This window comes from Malaclemys terrapin, chromosome 2, assembly GCF_027887155.1.
Source record: "Malaclemys terrapin pileata isolate rMalTer1 chromosome 2, rMalTer1.hap1, whole genome shotgun sequence".
Classification (NCBI taxonomy): domain Eukaryota; kingdom Metazoa; phylum Chordata; order Testudines; family Emydidae; genus Malaclemys; species Malaclemys terrapin.
In genome coordinates this window covers 253,906,639-253,918,691 of record NC_071506.1, presented here as the reverse complement: position 1 = coordinate 253,918,691, position 12,053 = coordinate 253,906,639, and the positions used below count along the sequence as shown (strand labels likewise).

General features: G+C 41.1%; 1 protein-coding gene across 5 annotated transcripts in view; it reads left to right on the top strand.

Moving 5' to 3' along the window:
- Positions 1-12,053, top strand: part of ABI1 (abl interactor 1) — a 127,256-nt gene that overhangs the window by 32,695 nt on the left and 82,508 nt on the right. For all 5 annotated transcript variants that reach the window (XM_054020750.1, XM_054020748.1, XM_054020752.1 and 2 more), the window contains exon 2: positions 6,047-6,214. In XM_054020750.1, coding sequence (XP_053876725.1) covers positions 6,047-6,214 — 168 coding nt within the window. The remainder of the gene's footprint in view (positions 1-6,046; positions 6,215-12,053) is intronic.

Sequence of the window (12,053 nt, the reverse complement as noted above, 5' to 3'; positions counted from 1 at the left end):
CATTCCTTATTTATGGTAGAGATGATGTGGCAGCAGCCTCTAAGTTTTGTTCATAAGGAAACTGGGAGCATTTTGAATGAACTGAAATGCGGAGAAGTGAGAGACTGGGTCTTGAGAAGATAGTGAAGGCATGTGTGATGTTACACCCCATATTCTTCATGGAAATATGGCTATGATATGGATGTGACATAACGGAGATGTACTTTATGCAAGATAGATCTTAAGATATCATTGGAAAGTTTATAATTTACTGAATGTGTTTATCCAATTTTTATGCATGTATTATTTTTGTATCTGAAGCTGTGATTATTGACCATGTCTCTGTATTTTAAATATGCTACGTAGGATGAGACCAAACAATGTTAGTGGCTTATTGAAGAAATGCACACAAGCAGGAACTGGGTGCAATAGACACCTCTCAGATAGCTTTATATGATGGGAACTGTTTGACCCAGGTCATAGCAAGTGGGGGGGGAAGATATAAAAGAGGGACAATGACATGAGGTTGCTTGACTCTTCCCACAACAAAACACCTGAGGAACGAAGACTGAACTGAGAGAAGTGATGGTCCCAGGCTAAGATCTTTAGCCTGTATATGAAAATCTGGGAAAGCCAAGGCAGTTTGTGCCTTAAGAATCTGCCAGCCTGTTTATCCCTCAGGGTGAGAATTTGCTAATTTGTATCCTACTTACCTAGTGTGTCAAGCTTAGTTTGCGTTCTTGGTTTCATTTGCTTAGTAATCTGCTTTTTGTCTGCTGTCCCTTGAACCACTTAAAATCTGCCTTTTATTAATAAAATTTGTTTGATAAGCCCAGTTTATGTAATTTCTATGGGGGGCATGGAAGTCGTGCACATCTCTCTTCACATTGAGGAAGAGGGTGGATTTTTATGAGCTTGCACTGTATAGAAAATCTACACAGTGCAAGATAGTATTATTTTGGGTTTATCTTCCAAAAGGGGTGTGCACCTGAGTACTGAGGGAGTCCTCACACAGAGCTGACTTCAGTCTGTGGCTGCAGCAGGTGTGTATGCGTGTACGTGCTGCAAGAAGCCAGAGAGCCTAGTTCAGCAAAGCAGGGAGAGGGAACCCAGGCTGGTTGAACAGGAGAGGCTCAGTGAAATCCCAATACATCAAGTGGCATCCCAGAAGGGGTGTCCAACTAGTCACAGCATGCACTAGTATTTTTGCAGTAAAAGTGAATGAATGCATTTCTGAGATGCTGTAGAGGGTCACCTGGCAGGATTGGGAGAAAGGTTGGCTGTGTAAAGGATGCATGCCTAAAATTGTCTCAAGGTTGTGAGCTGGAGTAGCTAGGAAGATGGTGAGAATCAGATGAAATGGCGAAAGTTGGGAGAGGAGATGGTTAGAATACTGCAGAAACATTCCTATGGAAAGATGTCTGTAGATAGATGGTAATCCATAGAAGAATAGTTTGTTCTCTCAGATGTGTGTGCATAAAGGAGAGTGAATAATGGACAGATTCCCCAACTCAGCCAGATAATAAGGAATCACTGAATATGCTCCATCTCCTACTCTGGCAGTGATTTAGGTGGAGTTCATTGTGAAATCATCATAATGTAGTAAGATCACTACAAATCTGAAAGTGATTCAGGGAACTTTGCAGTCTTGCCAAAAACCAGTCCATGAAGTGGTAGGAAATCTAAGCTGCACACTGGCTTAAATGTTTTTTTCACAACCTCTTGAAGCTTCATACCCAATTTCTGCAGAAGCAAAAAGCCAAGTTGGCATTCCACTTTAGTCAGGCAGCTGCTAAGGTTACAGCAGATGTACAGGTCAAAGCCTATTTTTAAAATGGGATGCTTTTTTGGGGACACTTTTACTGAATGTTAGTGGGGGTTGTTTTTTGTGTTGGAGGTATGTGGTTTGTTTTGTTTATTTATTTATTTCTGGAATTAGACAATTCAATGAAAAGCTTCAACTTTTCAGTTCTCCTCCTCTTCCCCCTCCTTTCCCCCCCCCCATCAGCTCTAGTACAACTGGAGAAGCATTGGTCTGTTTGAAATTGAATATAGACCACAAAGAAGTGACTCCCTTCTTCTCACCTGTTTTCTCGATATTTAGTAGTAATACATTCATAATATGTCTTAAAAATCATTCTTGATGACTTGCAGTGAACCCCTACTGAAGCTATAAATATCTTTGGTATGTTTGCCAAATCTGCCTGAACCTGGTTCAAGGGGTTGAAAAATCATCTGAGCAATTGTTCCTATCTAATGGTTTGCAGGAGGCCATTGGCTCAAATCTTGATTCTATTGAAATCAGTGGGGAATTTTCCTGTAGAACTTAATGGAACCAGGATCTGGCTCTTATTTCAAAAACTGTTCTGTTGTGTGGGGGAAAATGCACATGTATTGCACTCTTAAAGGGAAGTGAGAGACTTTTGACATTGAAAACACCACTGCCTGGTATTAGAGCATCTGCTCAAGGAGAGGACAAATAGAGTAATGGTTCTAGAAGACCAGAGCTCTGTTCCTGCTCTGATTTCAGTGTGTGAACTTGGACAAGTTGGCCTGTGCATCCATGTCATCCCCTGTACAATTGGTAGAATACTTCCTACCACATAGGGGAGTTACAAGGCATGAATATAGGTGGAAATCCTCTGAAAAATGCTGTAAATACCAAGTACTGTCAGTCATGGTGCCATGACAAAGCTACAAAAAAGCTATGTTGTTTAACTCCATTATAATAAATCTTTTGTAACGGAAAACAAATCTGATCCTCCTTGCCCCAAAAACCCTAAAAAAGGTGGCAGGCATATCTATATTTTTTTGAATCTGTATTAGGAGACTTATACCACTAGCTCCCAGTTGTGTAATGCACAAGCCTAAATGTCATGTTAGCTTTAACCCAAACAATTACAGAAAGAGCAAAGAGAAATTTTCCTGTTTTACGAGTGACGCTTTTGAGAATTGTACTAACCAAATTCTGTTGGGGTAACTGACCCTTGGTGCTATATATTTTCCTCAGAAATGCTGTTTATATAATCATGATGTTGAACAATTTTTTTTGTTCAAATGACTAAAATGTCTGAGTCAAATAACTGAAAGGTGGGGATCAGACATTTTGTCAAATGACTCCAGTTGCTTGCTGAAATTGCCAGAGAAATAAAAGGTTTTCGTTTTCTCCTCCCTCCTCCCCACCATTTGACAGCACTCAATCTCTCATCTAGTTACTGCAAGTGTTGTCTTTGTATCATGTTCTTATTGCCTGATTCTCCAGTCCATAGTCACGCACAACTCCTCAATAAGTGTCATGTTTCGGTAAGGACTGCCAGAGGAGGCCATACTTGGAATCGTTGAGGTGCGAGTTGTGCTGACTGGATTCATCCTGGCTGTTTCTACTACATTAAACCTGTCGCTTGAAATTTATCACTGTGGCTGCCACTCCACCATTGGCGGAAGTGTTAGGAACCTGTTGGCTTTTTAACTACTGTGTTTAATCCTGCTGACAGCATGTATAGATGGCACAGTGGTTTAAAATAAAGGTAACCTGTCTATATTGCCAATCTTGCTATCACCAGTGGAGTTGAACCAGTGATAGCAACTCTGGGTCAAACATAGAAAACATTCAGTATCCCTGATGGCTGACCAATAGCATTGTTTGTTTTAGTTAAGACTCTTGGTGGAATTTTGAAAATTTCTTGGCTTCTGTCAAAACATGCTATGGCCGATGATGGTGGTCTACCCTCTACTATTAACCGTTTTGATTAGATTAGACTTTATTCTTTTTGCTGCTTGTTGCAGAGTGTCCTCTACTTCAGAGTCTTTCTTTAATTCCCCACCACATCCCTTTCATGGAGGATGGCATGCCCCCAGTCACTGCTAATGCTTTCTATTAAACCATTGCTAGAAATTAATTTTAATATAAATAAGTATTTAATGTAAAAAAGGGTTGACTTCTCTGACACCATCCTTAATAGTGTCATCACTCCTGAATATTAAACAAAAATGTGGAGGCAAAAGTTAATGATGCAAGATTTTAAGAATAATACTTAAGCAAGCCGAAGTCAGGAAATGCAGGGCTGAGGTGGAGAACCAACTGAACTCAGATTCCCTGATTTTTGCTATGCTTAATTTAAACTTACTATTGCAAGGAATGTCCTCTTTTTCTTTTCTCCTTTATTTTCAACTTCTTTAAAGAAAAACAAACAAAAAAAGTGGGGGGGCGGCGGGAGGAGAGAAGAGAAGAAATACAGAATTGAAAGGAAGGGTTTAGAATAGAAACCTTTCCCCAAAAGCGAGTGTAGCTGTTGTGATTTGGTGCTCTATAAATCAATAAAATACGAAGAAACTTGCATTTGCAGTAGATCATCCTTCTGATGAGACTTCATTCCTTCCCTGCACATTTCACTTTGTCAGTAGAAAATAATTCCTCCTTTTGGGAGGGACCAGGTAGGCATGAATTGCTGCTCTGAAGGGGGATTAGGGGACTAATCTCAGTTTGGCTTTGAACCTCACCCTATTGAGGTGTGGTGTGGGAAAAATTCACAGCTCTGCTTCCCATATTGCTTGTATACAACACACTTGAAAAGGCAAATGTCACTGTAAGTGCATCATTGTGCTTGTGTTGTCTGTCTTCTCTTCTCCCTTCACGCCCCGATGTTTAGTTTGGGAAGTGAGCATTAAGGTGGGTGGTGGTGGAGGAGGCAGTTACCACAGGTAACCGGTGAAGATGGTCATGGGGAGGGAGAAGCGGCAAAAGTGTAACTGCAGTAGCCACTGGGATACTTGACACTTCTTGATTCCTTGCAGGGAGAAGTCTGAGGGAGATCTTTTATTGTTTTGGACCAGGGGTGGGCGAATTTTTTTTTTTTTTTGGGGGGGCCCGAGGGCCACATCTGGGTATGGCGATTGTATGGCGGACCATGAATGCTCACAAAATTGGGGTTGGGATGTGGGAGGAGGTGAGGGCTCCGGCTGGGGTTGCAGGCTCTGGAGTGGGGCTGGGAATGAAGAGTTTGGGGTGCAGGAGCATGCTCTGGGCTGAGACCAAGGGGTTCAGAGGGCAGGAGGGAGATAAGGGGTTGGGCGTGGGAGGAGGTTAGGGGTGCAGGCTCCGGTTGGTGCTTGCTTCAAGCAGTGGCATGGTCCCTCCCCACCCGGCTCCTATGCGGAGGCACAGCCAGGTGGCTCTGCACACTGCCCTGTCCACAGGCTCTGCCCCTGCAGCTCCCATTGGCTGCAGTTCATGTAGGAGCCAGAAGGGGGATATGCTGCTGCTTCTGGGAGCCATGTGGAGTGGGGCAAGCCCCCGATCCCACTTCCTGGCTGGAGCACAAGAGCAAGGCAAGCCCCAGACCCTGCTCCCCAGCGAGAACTCAAGGGCCAGATCACGACGTCTCACGTGCTGTATGTGGCCCGCGGGCATAGTTTGCCCATCTGTTTTAGACCCTCTACCCCCTCCACATATGTATGACTCTTTCCTTAGTTTGGGACTGCTTCCCCAGCTGAAGAAAGGTTTATCAAATCCTCATTGGAACAGGAATAATTTCACAAAGGCTCTTGGATGCAGGAGCCTTATGTATGCATGTCCTCCTGACGCTCTGTGTTCTCTCCTCCCCCACTGTGGAATAAGCAGCCAACACAGCTGTAGAGTTGGCTTCATAGTAAGAATTTGTGCACTGGGGGACACCCAACTGTGGGAAAATGCTTTTTTAATTGGCTTGGGTACTGTGAAGAGAGAAGCTGGATTTCACTTGTCAGAGGAATTGGAAGCTTCTCTCTGGAAGCGAAAGATAGGCGGGTTACAAAAGCCCTGCTCCAGAGAATTGATAGTAGTCATGTCTCAACTTAGAGAATCATTTCTTAGCATAGAACATTTTAACTTAAACAAAACCATCATATGTTTTTAGAGTCTTAGTGGGTTTTTTTCTCTTCATGTAAGTTCTTGCTTGATGTAGATTTGTTTGTGCAGTCAGAGCAGTTACTCAATCAGGCCTTTTGGGTGAATGAAATTCTAAAAGTAATGTTTTGTACTCCTCTCTTCTGGCCTTACAAAAATGACATCTTGTTTGTTGTTTTTCAGGCTCCCGATAAAAGGAAAGCATTAGAAGAGACCAAAGCATACACAACCCAGTCTCTTGCTAGTGTTGCTTATCAGATCAATGCACTGGCCAACAATGTACTCCAACTGCTGGACATTCAAGCATCCCAGCTGCGGAGAATGGAGTCCTCCATCAACCATATCTCCCAGGTAACCTTTTACATAAGGAATTGAAATGCCACAAAAAAACTACTACTTTGGGGAACAGCATCTAAAAACTTTCCTGGGGTTTAAGGAAACTTGCACTTGGGTGGGTCTTCATCTTAGCAAAAGTAATAATGTTATCTGAGAGTCTTGTAATTTTTCCTCTAGTAATGATTCTATTTGTTCTGCCTCTGTAAATAATGGTTCTAAAGGTTGAGAGTTGGGTAATTATAGGTTTTTTTATTATTTTTAATAATCCTTAAAGTTTTTCTGTGGAGTTAATAATGAAGTTAAAGTTTTAAAAAGCAATGTTTCAACTCTAGCTTATGAAATCTGCTAAAATAGTAAAATACATAATTAAGCTAGCTTTCGTTCTCTGGACTCTGAAGAGAAGACTTCAGTCACTAAAGCTTCTAATCTTCAGGTTTTAAATGGGGAAATAGGGTGAGTCTCCTATTCTAGAGCAAAACCGAAAGAAACAACTCTAAAATATTTATTAGTAGCAAGCCAATATTGTCTAATGTTCCTGTTGCTATGATACTATTAGTCTCTGCTGGAAGGAGTCTCATTCGTATCCCAGCATTAACTTATTCATGTAATCAAATACAGTTAACTCAAATATGGGATTTGGGTTGTGCCTTCGCCTTGACTTTGGGACTCTCCATAAATTACATATCACATTTTTTGGTGATTTCTCCTTTTAACATTTTGCAACATTGAAACACACAAAATGAAGCACCCACCAACCCCCTTTATTTAATTTATGGACTGTCCATTTCAGTCTCCTCTTGCCTAGCTGCTTCCCTCGATTTCTTCCCACATCTTTTCTTCACTCTCCCTGCCACCTTTGTATGTCTTGCTGAGGATCCAACTTCTTGTTGCTAGTTGGTGGGAGCAATTTGCAGTTGCCACCGTTGGAATGGCTATTTGGCAAATATGGTCACGAGGAGGAAAAAACGGAAGAGCATTTCTAAATGTGGAGTATTCCTGCAAGTGAGGAGTGTTTGAAAGGTGTTGGGGGAGTACTCTGAGCTCCTAGTTTTGGGTTACTTCAGCAGCAGGATTAGCGAACCTGCTGTTCAGTCAGCTGAAAACGATTCATTGATCCAATATTAGAAATATTCAGATATTCTCTTCTCCCCGCCCCCCCCATCTTGAGCCTGCAAGAGGTGAAGGGTCCATGTGATGTGCATCTAAAGAGTAAGTGGGGGCTTGATAGGTGAGGCCATAGGGATGATAGGAAAAAGCAGCACTATGCTGGGATTGTCAAGACAAAAGAGTTGGGTTTTGGGGATGACCAAGTGCAGGAGGGAGGCTGGGGAGGGATAGCTCAGTGATTTGAGCATTGGCCTGCTAAACCAGGGTTGTGAGCTCAATCCTTGAGGGGGCCACTTAAGGATCTGGGGCAAAATCAGTACTTGGTCCTGCTAGTGAAGGCAGGGGGCTGGACTCAATGACCTTTCAAGGTCCCTTCCAGTTCTATGAGATAGTTATATCTCCATATATTATATTATATTTGATAGTCTAATCAAACACTTCCAGTCCTTCAAAAAGGTCTGGTTCTTGGGAGTTAGTTCTTTACCCAGCTCTAATTTATGTATTCACTGCATAGCTTACCCAATAATGGAAAACTATGGAGTGAGAGAGCAAGGTCTTGTTCAAGTCAGACCTTTCCCATATATCAAATAAAAAAACTTAATGTTTTTGGCAAAATGAATTTTGAAGGGGTCTCTTAAACTACTCAATACTTCTGTGTCTGTGGGGATTTTGAAACCCTTAGTTGGCCAAACATCCCATATTAGCTGTGTATCTTCCTGACCACGCACTTGAGATCAGAACTTATTTCTTCTACTTCACCTCTTCCATCTCCCTCCTCCACCCTCCAATCAACTTCTGGTTGTATTGAGCTTACAAAATGGTGTGGCGATTGATTTAAAAATCTTCCAGCTGCGAAGGAGTTGAACTGTACACTGCTGGGGGTGATGGCACTTCATTGAATATGTAAATACACCTTGAAAATAAAAAGCCTTTCATAAAGTTGTTCTAAAACATTTGCTTGCTTTTAATATGTATTTTGTATGTTTTTTTTTAATATTGCCAAATTAAAAAAGTATCTCCTAATTGTCATCCAGGCAGCTAACTACTAGAAGTAAAATTGCTGTAGATATGTTTCTAGTTATATGAAGGATTTGGAAAGATATTTCTGGACCCTCAAATCTCACTTACCTCCAAAAAGAACTGAATGGGGAATAAAAATGTACTAACATTCTATCTCAACATTTTCTTTCACCACCATATACAGAATACCACACTTTCATAACTTTTGGACACTGATGTCCTCTAGAGCAAAATACTGGTGTATAAGAAAAGCAGTTCCCAGTCAGTATTTGGAAATTTGTGTTTAAACTGAAATTGTTGATCTCTTCTTGGTCCATTGATAGGACTAATAGTGTAAAAGCTAAAATATTTGATACTGGCACAAAAGGTGTAACCGTCTGCATTTTGAATTGAAGGCACTATTCTGAATGTATTGAGTCACCTGATACATGAACTGTTTGCTAAAGACTGTGAACAATCAGTGCTTTGTGGAGCTTTGTAAGAGTCTTTAGCAAGATCTCTTGTAGTTTCCTTGGCTGTTGGGTCTTTCCTGAAACTAATCCCAATTATAAAGGAATCTTTTCAGACTCATTTTACAAAATTAAAACTAGATACCAATGATGCAAGTTTGTGTGTCTTTTTTTTTTAAAGATTTTGTTCAAATTCAGTTCTTCAGTTATGTAGTTAAAAAAACAAAACACCATACTGTGCAGTCCCTTACCGCCCATTTCAGAAACGGGTCTTTAGAATTTGTCTTCACTTGCCCCACTTGTATCACTCTCTTGAATATTTCCATTGAAGCAGATCAGATGTATGTATTTAAATTGGATAGTTTTCTAAATTTCCTTGGAAAGACAAGGACCAGAGCCAGGCTAGTGTACCTAGAGCATGTATTGTGAAAGCTTCTGCACACAGCTTTGCAAATGTACCTCAGTCTTTCTCGGCAGCACTTCAACTAGTTGTGCGCTTCTCTGGAGCATTGACAATCTGTAGCTTCATTTGTAAAAAAGGTATGGTTCTCTAGTGGTTCTGTTCTGTGGGCCAATCATCTCCCCCTCAGTCCCATACAACACAGTGACCATGTTCTTTTCCAGTCCAGTGCATGTTTCTGAACTTCTGTAGATCAGTTTGAATATTGGGGCTAGAGCATTATCGAAGTATCACCTGCCTCCTTCTAGACTTTTTGGGTTAAATGGCCTGTTGTGTAATCTTGACTTTAAAAGAATGGTTAAAGTATTAAAGCTACAGGTTTAAAATAAGCCTTAATAAAATATTATCCTGAGCAGTCTTCCCTGTAAGGTTTCAGAGTAGCTGCCGTGTTAGTCTGTATCCGCAAAAAGAACAGGAGTGCTTGTGGCACCTTAGAGACTAACAAATTGATTAGAGCATAAGCTTTCGTGGCCACGATAGCTTATGCTCTAATACATTTGTTAGTCTCTAAGGTGCCACAAGCACTCCTGTTCTTTTTCCCTGTAAGGAAGATCTATAAGCGTAAAGTGCACAGTTTAATAGAACAGCGTCTCTGAAGAGCTGAGTTCTGCTCATGGAGAATTTGATCTTATTATGAAGCTTCAGTTCAACTTAAAGGCAAACCAAAAAGAGGGCTTTACACAAAGAGATAAAAGCCATATTTGAGTGAGACTTGACAGGGCTTCTCAGAGGCTCTTCAGTGAGCTGCTTCACTGTTGCTTGTTCCACCTGACTATGGAGATGTGTTTATAGAGCTCTTTGTTTTAACCCTTGACACTTGCTTTGAGCTTTGCCACATTACTCCAGCCCTTCCATGCATGCTGAAGTAGTAATGCAAAGCTTCCATAGCATCTTTGGAGATGCTTGCAAAGCCCTTCCAAAGCAAGGGAGTCTGCCATGATCACAGTACTAGGCACAGTGCTGGCCTGAGGATTTGGGGGAGGAATAGTGAGAAGACTTTTGGGACACACCCAAATTTACAAAAACACCCACAAATATAAAAGTATCTTTAGGTCCCCATCCCACAGACTTTCTGCTGTAGAGGCGGAGTCCAGCTGCTATATTTCTCTCAACCTTTGATTGGTTTACTTTGGTTTATATTAGCCTTGAAAACATAAAACCATCTTCTCAAAGAAGAGTTAAAATTTACTCATCTTTAGAAATGAAAGAGACTTTTTTCTTTTGTAGTTCTAGTTTTTCCCAAAAAATAACTGGGTCCCTTGGCTATGGGCTTTGGAGACCAAAGGGCAGCTCTCATTAAGGAAACACTTTATTAGTGAAATGCATTTAATTAAGATGGAGAACTTTCTACCATTGCATTTCCACAGTCAAGACCAGATGAATCTGGCTCTTGCTAAGAAGAGTTGGGCTGACAGGGACATCCTTGTTTACTGTGTCAAAACTAAAAAAACAAAAAATGTAGCTTATCAGAGCTCACATTTGTGCAAGGGCAGCTGCAGTATTGGGCGTAGCAACTAGTTTTTTCCCACCCCTGAATATAAACAGTTTTAAAATAGCTCATTATTTAAATCAGTGCCTATTGAAGTGTAGAGGAAGAAATTGAGTCCCTTTCAAGAGAACGCATAGGGCCAAAAAATAAAATTAATTCAATGCACAAATTCTTCCCCTTGACTCTAAAGCTGACTTCAAATGTGTAGAGATGTGACAAAATGGAAACTTCTGACAATGTAATTCCCTGGGCTATGCAAGAAATAACTAGTAGGTCTTCTGATGGCATTAAAAATGTTGCAAGGTTTTAGAACTAGAAATTGAAGGCCTAGATTTAGTTTAAAAGAATAGTGCCTGTTAACCTCTATTTCATCATTTGTGTACTTGGCTTTTTACTCGTATATGGTGTTCAGACTCCTTCTGTTTTGTAATGTTGCCTAATTAAAGCCAGTAGCACTAATGGAACACACAGATGCTATTTTTTTTTTGTCTTAAGGCTTCTTCTCAGACTCTCAGCTGTTGGCTTGAGCTGTTCTGCAAATGATATAAATGCTCGGAGTTTGATTTTTCATTGTAATGTATGATTAGCCAGGATTAGCATGGACTTTAGGTTACAGGTAACTTCCCAAGAGGTTCCAGGACTTTAAGCCTACCCAAATGTCCAAAACCCCTCCAAGCAGTAGCAGATTAAGAATTGATCCATTGATTTGTGGATCCAAGTCTTGGCTGTTAAGGCAAAAAGCCCAGCTGAACTTAGTTTCTTAGACTCTGCTGGGAGTGTGCTAGAGAGGAGTGAAACAGTCCCATAGGAGATGGGAATTTGAGGTTGAGGGCTGGTTTTAGTTGTACTGTTGCTTCTTGTATGTTTGAATTAATATGTATTATTGGGCATGATCCATGGCACAACTAAATTTCAAACACCCAAAGCAACAAATGGTAGAAGGGCGGCGCATGTGACAGACCACCTGCTGCTGTAGCTGTGCTTACCACAAATAGCAATGCACAGTACTTCTAAGACCCTTATCTCAGGAAAGAAGAGAGAACCACTTCCTCAGGCTCCAGCAGTGGTGGGCAGACTGATAAGCCACAGCTCTTCAGGCCACACTCTGAGGCTTTTGCCCTGGAACCTGACATTGGGCCAGGGTTACTTGCTGAAGGGGAAAGGATCTCACTTTACTCAAAATCTGTTTACCACTTTTTCTGGCTTTTACATGGAGCAAGGAAGGACGATGTTTCCTCCCCATCCCTGTGTTAATATAAATATGCTGGTATGACTGAAATCAAACCAACAGCCTTTAGGTACACAAGCTTTCTCTATCCATTTATTTAA